Here is a 15,659-nt window from a genome sequence, read left to right as displayed (position 1 = left end):
CCACAAGTTTTGCCACATGGCACACATTCCCTAGACCGGCACATGTACCTTTGACTACATGTAATTACAACCAAACTAACAAACCCTAATTAATATTATCGTGATATTAATGGACTTTAAAATATTGCAATATTATAACAAAATAGAAAAAACTATAAAGAGTTTATTATCTGAATATATATTTGTTTTAAGTTTATTTATTAACTCATAATATATTTTTAAAATTTTTATTTTTGGCTGGATTTTCCCTTAAACCTTGTGATTTGAAAATAATGTCCCGCTAAACATCTGGTCAAGAAATTCATGAGATTTGTCCCTATATCCTGAATGGCTGCATTTGATTTATAAGGAATATGGCTAAAGGGATGCCCAGCTTTTTATTTTTACACGCGCACTCAGGCTGCAGTTGTTTTTCACAATGGTTACTTGAACCCATGACCTGGGGTTGTTTTTCACAGTGGATACTTGAGCCCATGACCTCGTGTTGAAACTCTTGGTTTATAAGGAATATGGCCAAAGGTATGCCCATCCTATCCACTAATTAGTGGATACACACACACACACTCATTGTCTATTAATTTCTTTTGGATTCTGACTTAGATTGAGTCAAGTCATTTGGTAGAGTCAAGTGATAAGCCATAGCAGCGGATTAGATTGGGTAGGGTCAACCTGAGCCCGATCCATGTACTCACACGGGCCACATTTTCTCAGCCGAGCAAAAACCTACTACCCATTTAGCATGGACGGAACTTGGATCGAGCTAGTTGACATGTCGGCCAACCCAACCCATTGCCACCCGTAATTGCTCTAATCTTGCTAGGCCAACTTCCAGATCCCTTTAATCTAGGTTCTCTTCTAGGACCTGAATCCATCTCGATCTTTAATCAGGTCTGAAAAATGAGAAGCAAATCCAATAAAATCGTGTTGGGTCCATCTGGCACAAGTGGGTCTGAGTAACCATTGATGGCCTAACTAGTTTGGTAGTAGGGCTGTCAACATGCCAGGCTTCGAGTTGCATTTTGAACTGTTTGGGCTGGGCGTATTCATAGTTCTGCGTTAGTTAAGCCTATCCTAGCCCATTGACGGCCCTCTTTGGCAATGGGTCCAGGACTTGGGATATGCATCATCTTCCCAAGTATATGTGGGTTTTCAAGTCTAAGAACCAGGGTCCATGGTTTGGTATCCAGACCACTGGTCTGTTGCAGCCCCTTGGGACGCGCATAAAATCTCCCGAGTTGGCAATCCTAGTTATCATTTTCAGTTGAATGTAAAGTGTACTTTTGCCGATGTTCCAAAATAGAAGAAGATTTCCTGATGCGCAATATATAAAATATAAGATGCCAATAACTTTGAGCATTTTTTATGCAGGACAATCAACCACCTGTTTTAAAAGCTCAAACTGTTAGAGTATGACGAATTAATCCCTTTATCTCATAGCCCAGGCCCCACATCTCATGGGTTAGGGCCGTAGCCGAACTCCCCTCATGGGCTCGTGGGCTCCAAATCACATGGGCCGCCCACCCCGAATGTGTCCCCGCTTCCCACGAGCTACTCCACTCGAGCCTAGTGTGAAATGCCCCTACATTAATTTTTGCCTCACAGTCAGTATTCATAACATCAGTTAAGAGAGGGTAAATTCATCATAAAAATAAAGTTGTTTGGCAGAGAACGGTTGAGATTTTACTATACAAGAGAGCATAGATTACACCTGCACCCGCTTCCTTCTAGCCTACGCATCTAACTAGGAAAACCATGTGACAAACGCTCCGTTTGACCCACCCTGATAATAGTGTGATATACACTCCATACATCTCTTGTGTAGACTCAAGCAGCATCACAAGGTGAACATAATGCATTAAAATTTAAAAAGAGGGACACCACGTTTCCAAAGTACAGATGGAAGCAAAGAGCCCGAGCAGACACTAACGGAAAATAACGATTATGAGTACCCATGTCTGAAAGGGTAAACAAAATGTTTAACCCACTGGGCCTCGTGCTAATATCTGAGAAAACATCAGCGATCCAACTAGGAATGAACCTTCTTCCCTGGCCCAATTGAAAATCGAGATTGTTGATCTCAAATCCTATGTAGAGGTGTGAGAAATGTTATGAAGTTATAGCCACCATTCTTTTTCTTTCTTTCTTTCTTTCTAACCATTTCCTTGTTTGGCCCCTATACAAATATTTGAAAATTTTCCATCTGAGAGACTTTAGAATGGCAGCTGATGGTGAACCTACTAATGCTTCTGTTCTTACTGCAGGCTACACTACAAGACCCACAAAACAAAAAATGTTCTCAGTACACACAGAGAAAGTAATGCTTCTGTTCTTCCTGCAGGCTACCCTACAAGACCCACAAAAGAAAACAAAAGATCTGAGTACAAATAGAGAGAGAGACAGAGAGAGACAGAGAGAGGAAGAGACCAATAGAAGCTATCAGTGAGGTTGCACAGGGTCGGCCATTGTAAGCTGCCCAACTGATTGCTGCCTTCGATAGCTATGTTCACGAAATAACCAGATAGGATTTCTCCTCAAATTATGAGTTGTGGCCATAAAATTCAAATTTGCAACATGTGCTCTCAACTTTCCAGCAGAACAGAAACGATATCCAGCAACTAGAGGGAATTTCTGTAAACAAAAAACAGGTACCACCAACTGGGGACGGATTTCCAGTCATTCAACGTCCATCGAAAGCCATTTCCAGCACATGTACCATTGAAGAAATTTTGGTGAAGATTTGTAAGACGCCCAGCTGTCTCTAAAATCACGGCCCACCTAGTGAGTGCATCAGCCTGATTTTTCATTCAGAGCATCTTCAAAGTTGGACTCGCATTTTGGACTCCTTGCACATTGGGACTGTCTGCCATGCTGGCACATGCAATGCCGTGTATATGGTATCACCCATGCACACTTGTGACTTAGCAAACCTTTTTCATAAATTATCAGTATCTTCATATAAGAATAAGAAACAAAAACAAAATCCTGTGTTATATAGCACACTTGATTAAGGCAGAAAAGACTCAAGCTGCAGTAAAATTTCCAAAGGGAAAGCATATGCAATTCCTCTTTTGAACTGTAAATGGCATAGTTTTTTCAATTGTAATAACATCAGACATGCATTTAGAATTGTAGCTTTGCCTCTGAATTGTGGACACCATCTGCTGATCCAATGGTCCTACATCACTACTGAGAAAGATGAAAGTCCCTACCTTGCCATTTTGTTTCGGTTTTTCTTGAGGGTGGCGTAGCAAAATTGCTGAGCTGTCATCAATGGGCCCACATGATTCCCAAACATATACATACTGGTTATCCATTCCTCATGGAATGTAATAGCAATTAGCAACAAAGAAAAGACCTTATATCAAGTATGCAACTTTATCAGTTGATCCCACTGAATAGGTAGCCTGACTCAAAATCAGGCTGCTAAACTCATCAGGTGGGCCACCAGTGTATGGAAAGACTGGAGAGTTTAAAATTTTACTGAAGGTCCACATTCAGATGAGTGGGCCAGCCCAATAGCAGGACCAGCTCAATGACACAGTCACCCACCTGATGCACGGGCCAGAGTCTCTTACATGTCCAAGGATAGCATGAGTTATCTCATGTAGGGTTGCATGCGGGCTTAGCAAAATTCACACAACATACATGCTTCCCAAACATGCAGATGCATGAAAGCTTCCCAAACATATGCAAGTGGACTGCAAAAACTCACACAAATTCATCCATGGTTCCAAAACATATGCAAGTGTACTGCAAAAACTCACACGAATTCACCCATGCTTCCAAAACATATGCAAGTGGACTGCAAAAACTCATACAAATTCACCCATGCTTCCCAAACATAGATACTAGTTTTCACACATTCCTCCTCCAAAACAGCCCCTAATGTTATTGCTTCGGCAGCCAGTTTGCATTCCTCAGGGAATGTAATTGTAGGTAGCAACCAAGTACGGCCTTGGCGAACACACACCTCCACACATAGCTAAATGCCAACCTGGTATGTCATTGGGATATCCGAACCATGCATCAGTGGACCCCACCGCGTAGATAGCCTGGCCCAAAAGATCAGGCTGGTCAACTCATCAGGTGGGCCACAGGTATATGGAAACCATGGACTTTAAAATTTTGCCAAGGTTCCACATTCAACATACACATACCCCACCTGATGAGTGGACCAGCCTGATTGCAGGATCAGTTCAAGTACATGGTCTCCCACCCAACGTGTGGTTCATACATCTCCTAAATGAACCAGAATAGCACGTATTGCCATAGAGGCGCATGTGTACCTAGCAAAACTCACACAAATATAGCATGGACTCACACAAATATAGCATGGAAAACCTGCCATTGAACTAGTGATCAGCTCAGGCAAGTAAAACCTCAAGAGAAAAAAGAGAACTGACAATGACCCAAAAGAATTTATATGAATATAGCTTTCTTCCATTGCATAATCATGCTTTATGAGAAAGTATAATATGAAAAGAAAAAAGAAAGATAAAAAAAATGGTCATCATAATCTTACATACAGCTTGTGGGAACGACCTGTCTTTCCACTGCCATGCCATCTGAAGCTCAACTCGAAATGAGGAGAAAGATCGACGAAGCTCAAACAAATTACAAGCAATATCTTCCAATAAGGTCGCAACCAGAGAATACTCATACAGTTAAAATCCGCTGCTTTAGCATCTCCTATAGCCCTTAAACTTCGACAACAGATGAATATACTGCCCCTTCTCCACCATGTGGGATATTACTTCATCCGCTTCAGAAACCTTCCCTGCATTTCGCAGCTTCCCCACCAGTGTACTGTACACCAAAAAATTCGGGCTACATCCCTTTGACTGCATGTCCTTGAGCATGGACCAAGCCTCATCGAACTTCCCCGCGGTACAAAGCCCACGGATCATAGAATTGTATGTAAATACATTTGGCAGCTGCCCTTTAACAAACATATCGTCGAACATCCCTTGAGCCTTCTCTAGCTCACCTGCTGCAACATACCCCGTAATCATGACCGTGTAAGATACCACATCCGGTGTGCACCCTTTCTTGACCATCTCATCGAAAAAGTACTTGCACGCGTCCAAGTTCCCTGCTCGGCTTAGGCCATCAATCAATGCTGTGAAATGGAGCACGCTCGGATAGCAACCTACTTCTTCCATGTAATTCAAGAGATTGAGTGCAGCGAGTGGTTTGTCCCCTTTCCCAAGCACGTGAAGTAGGATGTTGTATGTGTGAAGATCTGGCACAAATCCACTCCTGCCCATCTCATCGAGCAATCTATGGAACTGATCCAACTTACCTAGCCGATATTTTGCACACATGAGCACGTTGTAAGTCAATGTATCCGGCGAGTGCCCATCGAGCAGCATTTGTTGGTATACCCATTCGATCAGCTTGTATTGATTTATGGTGAGGAGTGAATGGAGGATTGCATTGAAAGAGTGCTTGAAAGGACGGTAATTGAACGTCTTTGATTTGATAAATCTTTCAACCAATGCCCTTGCCATTCCCGCCTCACCACAAGTACAGATCAGTATGTTGAATGTGCGGGCCGTGGTCGGGAATCCACTCTCGGTCATCTCATCAACTAGCCTCCACATGGCCTTGAATTCCTCGCAATCTGCGAATATCTTCATGATCATATTGTACGTGTTAGATGTATGTCTGTAATTCGTCTGGTGACCCGACCATACGAAGAACTTGTAACCCAATTTTGCGCATCGAGATCTGTTTGAATGGTTTATCGACTTTGAAATCCTTATAAGAACTTCTCTGACAAGACGATTCGATACCAGGAGCTGCATTTGATCTAGGGCTAATCGGGCATCAAAGCCTGGCCCGTCTTGTTGCAAAACATCAAACACCTTATCAGCTTCAAATTGAAGATCTTCCCAAAATCTTCGGCGTGGGGAGAACTCAACTGACTGATCACTTTCATCATTGTCATCCGTATTCATATATGAAAGCCCGAAAAAGGTTCCATCAGATATGGATTTTTCAAGCAAATCTCCATCAAAATCAGATTTTTCAGAGCTTCCCTTTGAAAATTCACACTTTTCATGCAAATTGTCACTAAAATCCAATCTTTCAGAGCTAGCCTTTGAAAACTCGCCATTAACATCATACTCATTACCTTTCCGGTTACTCTCTTCAAAACCAGAAGGACCGTGCTTCAATGCCGCATCCTCCAGGGGATTGTTTTCGCCATTGACATCTATCCCAATAGATGAAAACTCAAAATGGGTCTCGCCCTTTATCGATTTTTCATGTGAAACACTGCCAAAATTAGATTTTTCAAAACCTTGCTTCGGAAATTCACCATCACTTTCGGAAATTCTCTTCGAAAATTCAGACTTTTGATGCAAATTGCCCCTAAAATCCAATCGTTCAGAGCTTCCCTTTGAAAACTCCGCATTAACATCATATCCATTTCCATGACTGTTATTCTCTTCAAAACAAGACGGACCGTTCTTCGATGCCACATTCTCTGAGGGATAGTTTTCGCCATTGACATCTATCCCAACAGATGAAAACCCAAAAGGGGTTTCGTCCTTTATCGATTTTTCATGTGAAACGCTGTCAAAATCAGATTTTTCAGAGTCTCTCTTCGGATATTCACTGTCACCTTCATTCCCATTTCCACCCCCGTTATAACCGCTAAAACTACGACCGCAGATCGACCGCAAAACACGGTGAAGTCCGGAAAACCCCCGACCCACCCTTCGACCAAAGAGAATCGTTGGATTCATGTCGAAACAAGATCGAACATGGACCGATCTTCATTTTCTCTGCAGTGTTACATCCTTTGGTGAGTCTAACAAAAACCCATTTACCGAATCGGCATTGCGGAACACAAAGAGCATCAGAACATTCATCTTCCAATCGACCGTTGATTTTCCATGGTCGTGAAGAAATAAAAACTCAACGACGAAAATTCCAAATAAAATCTTCTCTAGAAATCATGTAGTCGGCAAGTCTGAGCTTCTTTCCAGAACTTGTGTTCTCTTTCCTTTATTGAAGGAGAGAGAGAGAGAGAGAAAGCGACCTTTTTTTCTGTTTTTTTTGTGGAAGGGTTTTAGGGTTCTAGCGGAAGACGGAGACCATGGGCGCGGATTGTGTACTACACCCACCAGGACGGACGCGTAGGTGGGTCCCACCTTGTTTTTTGAGAAATCCACTCCGTCAATAAGTTTTTGGAGATCATTTTATACTTTATGCAAAACTTTAGAAGTATACAAGATTCAAATAGGCCGCACCAAAGGAAAAGGTAGGTAGGGAAATTTCTACCGTTGAAACTTCCCCGGAGTCTACAGTGATATTTACATGCCATCCATACCGTTCATAACGTCATTCCCGCTGGGATGAACTGAAAACACAAATATTAGTCTAATTTAAAACTTCTGTGGCCCCATGAATATTTCAACTGTGGACGTTCAATCCTCACGTTTTCGGCCCATTTGAGTAGTGGATCCAACTCATTTTTTGACCTGTTGTCCTAAAATGATCTCACAGAACGGATGGATGGAGTGGATTTCTCACAAACATCACAGTGGGCCCCACCTAGGTTCGGAGGCAGGAACTTCCTGCCAAAGGCTTCCACAGCAAATCCGCGTCCCACCCGGACCTACCAAGGGACGGCCGGTCCTATCAGGCGATCTGTGGGGCCTACCATTATGTATATTTTTTTATCCACGCCGTCCATCCATTTTGAAGATCATCTTAGGGCATGAGTGAAAAAAGAAGCAGATTAAAGGCTGAAGTGGACCACACCACAGGAAGTGGTGGGGATTGAATTCCTATCATTTGAAAACTTCTTATGGCCTACCGTGACGTTTATTTGTCATCCAACCTTTTCATAAGGTACCGGATGAAGTGAAAACATAAATATCAGCTTGATCCAAAACTTCCGTGCCCCTGAGATGTTTTCAACGATAAGCCTTCACTCCCCACTGCCTCTTATGGTGTGGTCCACTTGAGTCTTATATCTACTTCCTTTTTGGGCTCATTTGGTAAAATGATCTGCCAAAATATATGAACGGCGTGGATAAAACACATGCATTAAGGTGGGCCGGTAAAAGCCCTGGACAGGTCCATTCCTCTCTAGATAGAATCCGCGACTTACTGTCTACAATGGGATTGCCGGAGATGGATCTTACTTTTCAAGGGTGCAGCTTCTCACGGTGTTTGAAGGATATTATATTTAACTAGTCTTCACTACGCGGTTACTCCAATTATATCATAATCATCTCATGTGAAAATACTTAGTAGAGAGTGTCAGACCCATAACCTAGTATTCATTTCATTCCATTCCGTTATGTCCCACGGTCCTTCCGGTCGAATTCCAATGACCCGCAACCTATAAGTTGCATTTGCTATCATCCCTTGCCCTGTGAGCCCGAACCGATTCGACCCGAAACTTATGCCATTGCGACCGCATTGTCGCCGCTGTTCCAACGCCGTGTCTCGTGCGCCAATCCGAGGTGTAAATCAAGAGATATGACCCACGCATAATCTCGGTCATAGACTGCGCGTTGCAAGGCGGTATGATTCCAGGTAGAGAGAGATCTCTACACAACCTCCAATGCATGACATCATCACCCTAGCCCATCTAGACTAGGATGATGACATCATCCCTATAAGCATGCCTTACATGTAATGAGTACAAGCATGCTTTCTTCTCTTCCTTATGCTCTTACAAACCCATCATTACCCTCTTACAACCCATCACTTCCCTTCCTTCTCTCTTATTTCCCTCATTTTTCTCCTCTAACAAACCACGAGAGAGACCTTGGACGTCCATGAGAACCCATCCCTTCAGCCCCTTCCAAGCTAGATCTCTCTCAATCCAACCCTTTAAACCCATCCCCACCATTGAAACTACCCCATTGAAGCTAGAGAACCCAAGTATAGAAGAAGAAGGATAAGCTTTGAGGTGGGTACTCTTCTAGGTTTAGTTCTTTCATTTTTCTTGCATGTATCCTTCTTTCCTTTGCTTGGGAGTGTGTAGGACCCACCAATCAATGAGTGTGGCCAATGGCCCACTTTGTGCATGCATATTGTCATGCTGGGATCATTCTCCATGGACCCCATCATGAGGTTTTTCCTTTGATCTATAAATTATTAGGTCATTTAGACCCTATATCTACCATCCCCACCTCAGATTTTTGATTGTAGGGCCATGCATGCATGGGATCCATGTGTATTTGTTCATATGGCTACGATTGCTTGAGGAGGACTCATAGTGGCGGAGTCCTTCCTATGGTCGAGATCTTCTTTCTCTCTCCTTCTCTCTCCCCTCTTTCCTTGGTTTTTTGATGTATGTGGCCCACCTGATGTGTCCATGCGTCCAGACCGTCCAGCTGTAGGGGCGTCCAGGCCCAAGCTACTGGACGTCCAGGCCCATCACAGCTTGCATAGTTTGGATGGCCATTAGGCCTGATTATATAGTTGTATTGAAAGGGGACTTTGGTCTGGAGTATGTGTGATCCATCTAGGTGGACCCCACCTTGATGAATCTGAGATAAATCCCTCAATCTATTGCACATTGGGCTGGAATGGATAACAACATGTTGTTGTCCAGATTTCTAGCCCATTGTTGTATGGTTTTGTATAAAACTTAAGCCTTGTTTATAGCTCTTCTTTCTCCTTGATTTTTTGGTATTCCTCTGAGGTGTGTGTGTGATGAAACCCCTTGCATCCACCCTTGATTGGAGCCCCATAGAGCAGGCCCAAGAGGGCTGGACGGTCCAAGTTTCTGGACCGCCCAACAGTCCCGCATGAAGGAAAAATATACATATCAGCTTGGCTTTGGGGATGGTGGGCCACTCATGTGGACCCCACCTGTTGTTCATTCATGGGTGCATGTAATCCACCTATTTTCCCCTTGATTGGGCAGGCCTAGGCCCACTTTATTGGGTGTACAAGATGGGGACAACAACATTCCAGCAGCAAATTTTTATTTAAAAACCTTGCTATCCAAATTTTTATTTCTGTTTATATGCATGTATGGCTTCTCCCATTACCTTCCTTGTGACCCACCTTAGTCATTAGTAGAATATCCAGGCTGTCCATCTATGGGACACCATAGCTAGGCCAGGAACCCACCTGTTGGACGCCCCAACTGGGCTAACGTCTAGCAAGAGGGCTGACCGTCCACCCTCCTTTGTGGCCCACCTTGATGACGTGTTAAATCCCAATTGTCCTCCATTGTGTGGCCCACCCCTGGTGGAACGTCTAGAGTTGGGGCCCACCTTGTATGTATTTTGCTAGGCCATCCAGGCCCCCTTGGAATGTCCAGGCTGGGTTGGGCGTTGCTGGACTTGCAGTCCAGTGGCAGGCCCACCCTAATTTATGAGTTGTATTCGTACCTTCCATCTGGTGGGACCCATTGTATCATGTATAGGCTACCATGGAGTGTTTATTTTATCCCGATAATCTATTTTGCTGGACTCCAGCAGACTCAGGAAGTTAGGTGGGCTGGATTTCCAGCAAGGGCCCGAAATTACTGCATATATTTGTATGTTTTGGAGTTATGAGGCCCACCAGATTGAGGGTGTTATGTATACACACATGCTTGTATTATTATGGGATTTTGGGCCCCATTTGTGTCTTGTACGGCCCACTACCCATTTGATTGAATTCAGACCTTGCTGCCCATATTTTTTTTTAGACATCCAAGTAGGCCCAGAAGGGCTGGACGTCCAGCCTTAGTACTTTTCCAACGCAAGTGCTGCCCATCAATTGTGTTAGGCCTTGTAGGCTGGTTGTAAGCCCACTATGGTCTATGTGATTGTATCTTTATGCCCCATCCAATTTACCAACTTTTGGGCTGACCTATAAGGCCCACAAAGTAAATGTTAAGAGTACCTTAGCCATTTGTTTTGGGGCATATGAGCTGCCCATGAGACCCATCATAATGTATGCATTCGTTGATACTTAGGTCATGGTTTACCCCCATTGAGCCCACATTGATGTATGTAGGCTTTGGGCCATTTCTTAAGGCCCATCATGTGATATGAGATGTTATGAATTATTATCCATTTTCTTTTCATGGTTGTATCCGGGCCTTGGGCCTTGTTTTAGCTAGGTTCCTTGTGGGACTGCCTTCTAGGGAACAATGGTTGTTAAATGTTCACATTATGAACTCCTCTAGGCCCTCTAATAGGCCCATTCTCATCTATTGGGCCCGTAGTATTGCTTACCTAGACTTTGTAGGCTACCCCAAATCGTTAGGCCCCCACTATTGCTTATACTTCTTCCATACCATGTAGAATCGTCTAAGTACCTAGACCCGACCTTGTTAAGAGGAGAGTACAACATCAACGCATATTATGTTTAGTTATCTTTATGATTCATTCCCACGTCCATCATATATATGCTTGGTTGAGGAGTGATTGATAATGGTATGTGCCATTGGGCAGGTTGTTTATGGGACTCCCTGAGTGATGGAGTTGCCTCACATGAGCGCGCTGTATGCGCAGGGCTGATGCATGGTTGTGGTATGATTCATGCATCTCGCATTTTGCATGGCACAATTATTATTAGCCCTAGCATCATCAGGGTCGTAGCCTCCATAGACACATCGTGGATGACCAGATTTTGACACCGAAAATGTTTGGTTCTAGCACTGTGAGCACGTAGGATGTCCTTGGGTGAAAGTCCTTGAACCTTTTTAGTACCAGGAGATGCTCCAACATCTAGACCGAGTGGAAACATGAATGTCGGTGCCGAATACCATTAGTCGCATCTCCCACTGTGTCGTGGTCGGTTGAAAGGGTGTGTGGCCTTACCCGCCCAAGTGAGGGGGGCTATAAGCTATGCTGAGTTTGACCAGCTCGCAAATGGGTCCGCTATCGACGAGCCGAGTAGGTATTGGCAAACTATAGGCGGATAGTGAGGTTTCTTCCGGTCGCTGGGCTGCACAGCTAGGGAGGCAGCAGTCAGTGTGGAGTGTATTTGACCCCAGTGATTTTTCAGAGAGGAATTATATTGATATGTGGACTTGATATGACGACTGACATGATTGCATTGCATATTGTATATGGGATTTAGCTATATAGGCCCCGCATTGCATAGCCCTGGTATGGCTTATAGCATTTATGTTTGGTGTAGCACAGCCTTGGGATGGTTGATGGCACTCCTGCCTTGTATTGTATAGCCTTGGTATGGCTAATGGTATTTCTGCCTTGCATTGCATAACCTTGTTACGGCTGGTGGTATTCATGGTCTTGCTAGCATATTCCGCATACTCTGATATTGCATACTTGGCACATGTCCTGCATACACTGACACTACCTCTAAGCTTTCTATAAGCTTATGAACGATTGATGCGTGCAAGTGACGCTAGGCAGTAGCTGAGCAAGAGCAGGGGCGTGCCGCGGAGCTTTCTTTTTGAGTTTTGTTATAGCCATTGTATCATTCCATTTATGCACCTTGTATTGTAAAAGTTTTTATTCTTAGTGGATTTTGTGATGATACTCTTGTGGTTATTATCTGTGGGTTATGATCTTAGTTATGCTGATTATGAACAGACTTATGTTATAAAAATCCTCCTTGTAGGATCCTAGGATCGGAACCTAGTGTATGGGTGCCAGAAGCCGAGAATGGGGTATTACGGAGGCTGTCAGCATCGGATTCGGCGATCGAAAATTTTGTGAGCCCGGTTTCCGAGTTTGGGGCATGACGGAGAGAATTTGAAAATCCTTGATTTTAAGATGAATTCTTGGTATTTGGTTGAATAGTTGAGCAATGAGACTTAAGTTACAAAGAGAGAAGTTGTTATGCACCCACTCTGTTCATACAAATGTATAGTCTCTACTTTATAGGATTAAATAAGCTTTCAATGATTACTTCTAGCTCTTACACATTAATGATGCAACAGTGTATGTAATGTCGTGTTAATGGCAACGCCTATAACAAGCTTTGGTTCGTGCTGGATAAATCTACACTGACTTCTCCACCTACCGAAGCAATTAACCAACCAGCACAAGTTTTTGATGGGCAGGATTTGACTATGTCGGCAAGCCGTAGAGCACATGTTTGTATTGACTGGGTGTCGAGTGTTATGTAATGTAGTGTAAATGGATAAGATAAGCAAGAGGTTGAGAATAGATGAGAGATGGATAAGATAAGCAGGAGGTTGAGAATGGAATGAGAGTTGCACAATGCTAATGCTGGATTGGATGAAGTTGATCGAGGGTTGGACACTTGGATGGACGATAGTGTTGCAATAAGTGTAAAGTTGGGCATCGAGTCAAGTCGTACCGAGTTAGGGTTGACCCGACCCGACTCAGTTTTGAAATGTAGACCTGACACAAACTTTGCCCGAAGTCGGTACCAAGTTTAATATGTCTAACCCAATCCGAGTCCGAGTCCAAGTCCGAGTCTAGCCTGGACTAACCCAGACCGAGTCTGACCCGATTACAGGGACCGAGTCAAGTCGAGTTGACCTTTTTTAGGGTTTAGGGTTTAAAAATGGCTCAATCCAGCTACACCACAGCCAACCCAGACACAACCGAGCCAGCCCAGACCAAATACAAACACCCGACCCATTCCAATTTGTCCATTCACCCTACTCGACCTTAATTTTACAAACTTCCAAATATATATTTTTTTTTTAAAAAAAAAAAACCATAACATGGTATATTTCACAAGAATAGATGAAAATTATGAAATAAAAGTCTTTTTGAACACAAAATTACCTTGATTAGTTGATTTGGAGAGCTGGGGTGGCTGTTGAAAGTCAATGGCAAGCAGGTGGGCTGGGTGAGTGCGGACAAGCTGTTGAGCTAGTGGTTGTCGGGTGCGGAAGATGAGGGAAGGAGTGGAGGAGAGAGAGAGAGGAGGAGGAGGAAGGTGGCTATCGAGCTCGGGAGAGGAGGAGGGAGGGAGAGAGGTTGGGTCAGGAGCGGCGGGTAGGTTAAATTAAATTTAGTTTTTACACACACACACACACACACACTACTCGAACCCGAGTCAAGTCGGGTTTCAAATCAAGTCGACTCAATATTGAGTCAAATTTTGGGTCGAGTCAAGTCAAGTTACTAGGTGACCCGAACTCGACTCAGTTTGAGTTCGAAGTAGGCGAAGTCTACTCGGTTTGGATTGACTCACCCACTCGGTTCGAGTCGAGTCGAGTCTGCAGTGTCGTCTCATCCCGTGCCCAGCTCTCGTTAAGCGGCTAGGATCGAGGTCTTAACGGCTCAGGAAAATATGGATTATGTTGGACTAGGCTAAACCTGGGTGGTGGAGGGATAGAGATGGGTGGCTAAGATGGTTTCTGGGGGGTGAAGTGGCTTTTCGAGATTTCTGGGATACTTAGTTGTGTTGAAATGAGAAGGGGAGAGAGGGGGTTATTTATAGCCCCTAAACTCGATTTTTCCATAATTCCTAGTAAGTTCAGGGTTGGAATAGGGTTGAATGGATGGGATTCTAGATTGCCACATGGCATAATCTGGAGAGTTGGATCGGCTGGTAAAACGATAATTTTGGGCTCAAGGAGGGTGCAAAGGTCTTTCCACAAACCCCACACAATAACCCCTCGCAAAAGGGGAGTTTCACATATGTTTGAAGTCTCCTGCCAAGGTAGGACATGTGCCACAGGCCATCGCCTGGGCCACCTCTTTTCCCCTACTTTAGCAGGTGGCCTCCTACAAGCATGTGGGAGGTCCGATTGCTTTGTATTAATTTTATTTATTGGATTGGCCTCAAACCTCTGGTGGGCCTTTGGGTTTGGGCTTGGACTTAGTTTTGAGTTGGTTTAAGACTTGGGTTGACTAGGTGAGTCAAGCGGGTTTAACCTAGTGAGTTAACTCGGTATGACCTAGTGAGTTGACTCGGCGAGCTAGATTTTGGGGTCCCTAAAGTTTAGATTAGGGTTTAGATCAGGGTTTAAGATTAGGGTTTGGTGGAGTTAAGTTAGTCCAATCTAATCAGCATGTCGGCCCAAGGTGGGATGTTTACAGATGCCCCTCTTTGGCAAAGGTTGTGTACAACTGAATGCCAAAGCTAGTGGACACCCTACCCTTGCTAGTCAATATAGATGTAGTCTAGATTCTTTACCTGCCTTTGTATTTACATTAGCAAGTTGCCTAGAAATAGATAACTTGCACATGTCATGAGAGTTTGGGGAATATGTTGTGATTCTCCATGTGCTTCCTGCGGCATTACGAGTAACCAATCATAACCCTTCGACTCCTTATTGATATTGACATCGAAAGAGCCAAGTCCAATAATGCCCTTAAGCTTTCTGCGGCCTCATGGAGGTTCCCCTACTGACTAGAAATGAAATGTCTGTTGCTTTCCAAATTACCTCATGAGTACTTTTTTTGCTTGATCATCAAAGTGATTAGTTGCTCTACACTTTTTGTAGCCTTGTGGGAAACTCACTATGCGAACTTTGACTCAATCAAGTTCCGCAAGCATCCACACCTAAGTATGTGTGGGTGACATTTTCCACACAATCTTCTGGTTTTGACACTGAGGTTATAATTTATCCTTTCCACCGTCTTAATGGTTTCTTCTAACCAGTCTTGGCCTATCGTCTTTCCTTGCACTAGCATCTAGTAGGACCATTCTAACACTAGAATTAAAAATGATTATACTTTGGTGTGCATGCGGATCTAATAATCTTTGGGAAAACCATGAGATATTATATC

The 15,659-nt window shown here is 43.7% G+C and overlaps 1 protein-coding gene across 3 annotated transcripts; it reads right to left on the bottom strand.

The window, feature by feature from the left end:
• Positions 1 to 1,683: 1,683 nt before the first annotated feature.
• Positions 1,684 to 7,053, bottom strand: LOC131224664 (pentatricopeptide repeat-containing protein At1g55630-like). 3 transcript variants are annotated; one of them, XR_009161104.1, is made up of 3 exons: positions 4,527 to 7,053; positions 2,425 to 2,949; positions 1,684 to 2,267 (listed from the first exon to the last, which is right to left on the bottom strand). XR_009161104.1 is itself a non-coding variant. In XM_058219938.1 (1 exon), exon 1 carries the CDS (start codon positions 6,750 to 6,752, stop codon positions 4,680 to 4,682), a length of 2,073 nt encoding a protein of 690 aa, XP_058075921.1. In that variant the 5' UTR covers positions 6,753 to 7,053; the 3' UTR covers positions 4,400 to 4,679. The 3 variants fall into 3 exon arrangements, 1 of the variants encoding a protein (XP_058075921.1); XR_009161103.1 differs by having other exon boundaries at positions 1,685 to 2,267; positions 2,425 to 2,927; positions 4,523 to 7,053; XM_058219938.1 differs by lacking the exons at positions 1,684 to 2,267; positions 2,425 to 2,949 and having other exon boundaries at positions 4,400 to 7,053.
• Between the last annotated feature and the right edge of the window lie 8,606 nt (positions 7,054 to 15,659).

The sequence above is a fragment of the Magnolia sinica genome, chromosome 14, assembly GCF_029962835.1.
Source record: "Magnolia sinica isolate HGM2019 chromosome 14, MsV1, whole genome shotgun sequence".
Taxonomy (NCBI): domain Eukaryota; kingdom Viridiplantae; phylum Streptophyta; class Magnoliopsida; order Magnoliales; family Magnoliaceae; genus Magnolia; species Magnolia sinica.
Note: the sequence above shows the minus strand (reverse complement) of the source record. Positions and strands in the feature narration are given on the sequence as shown.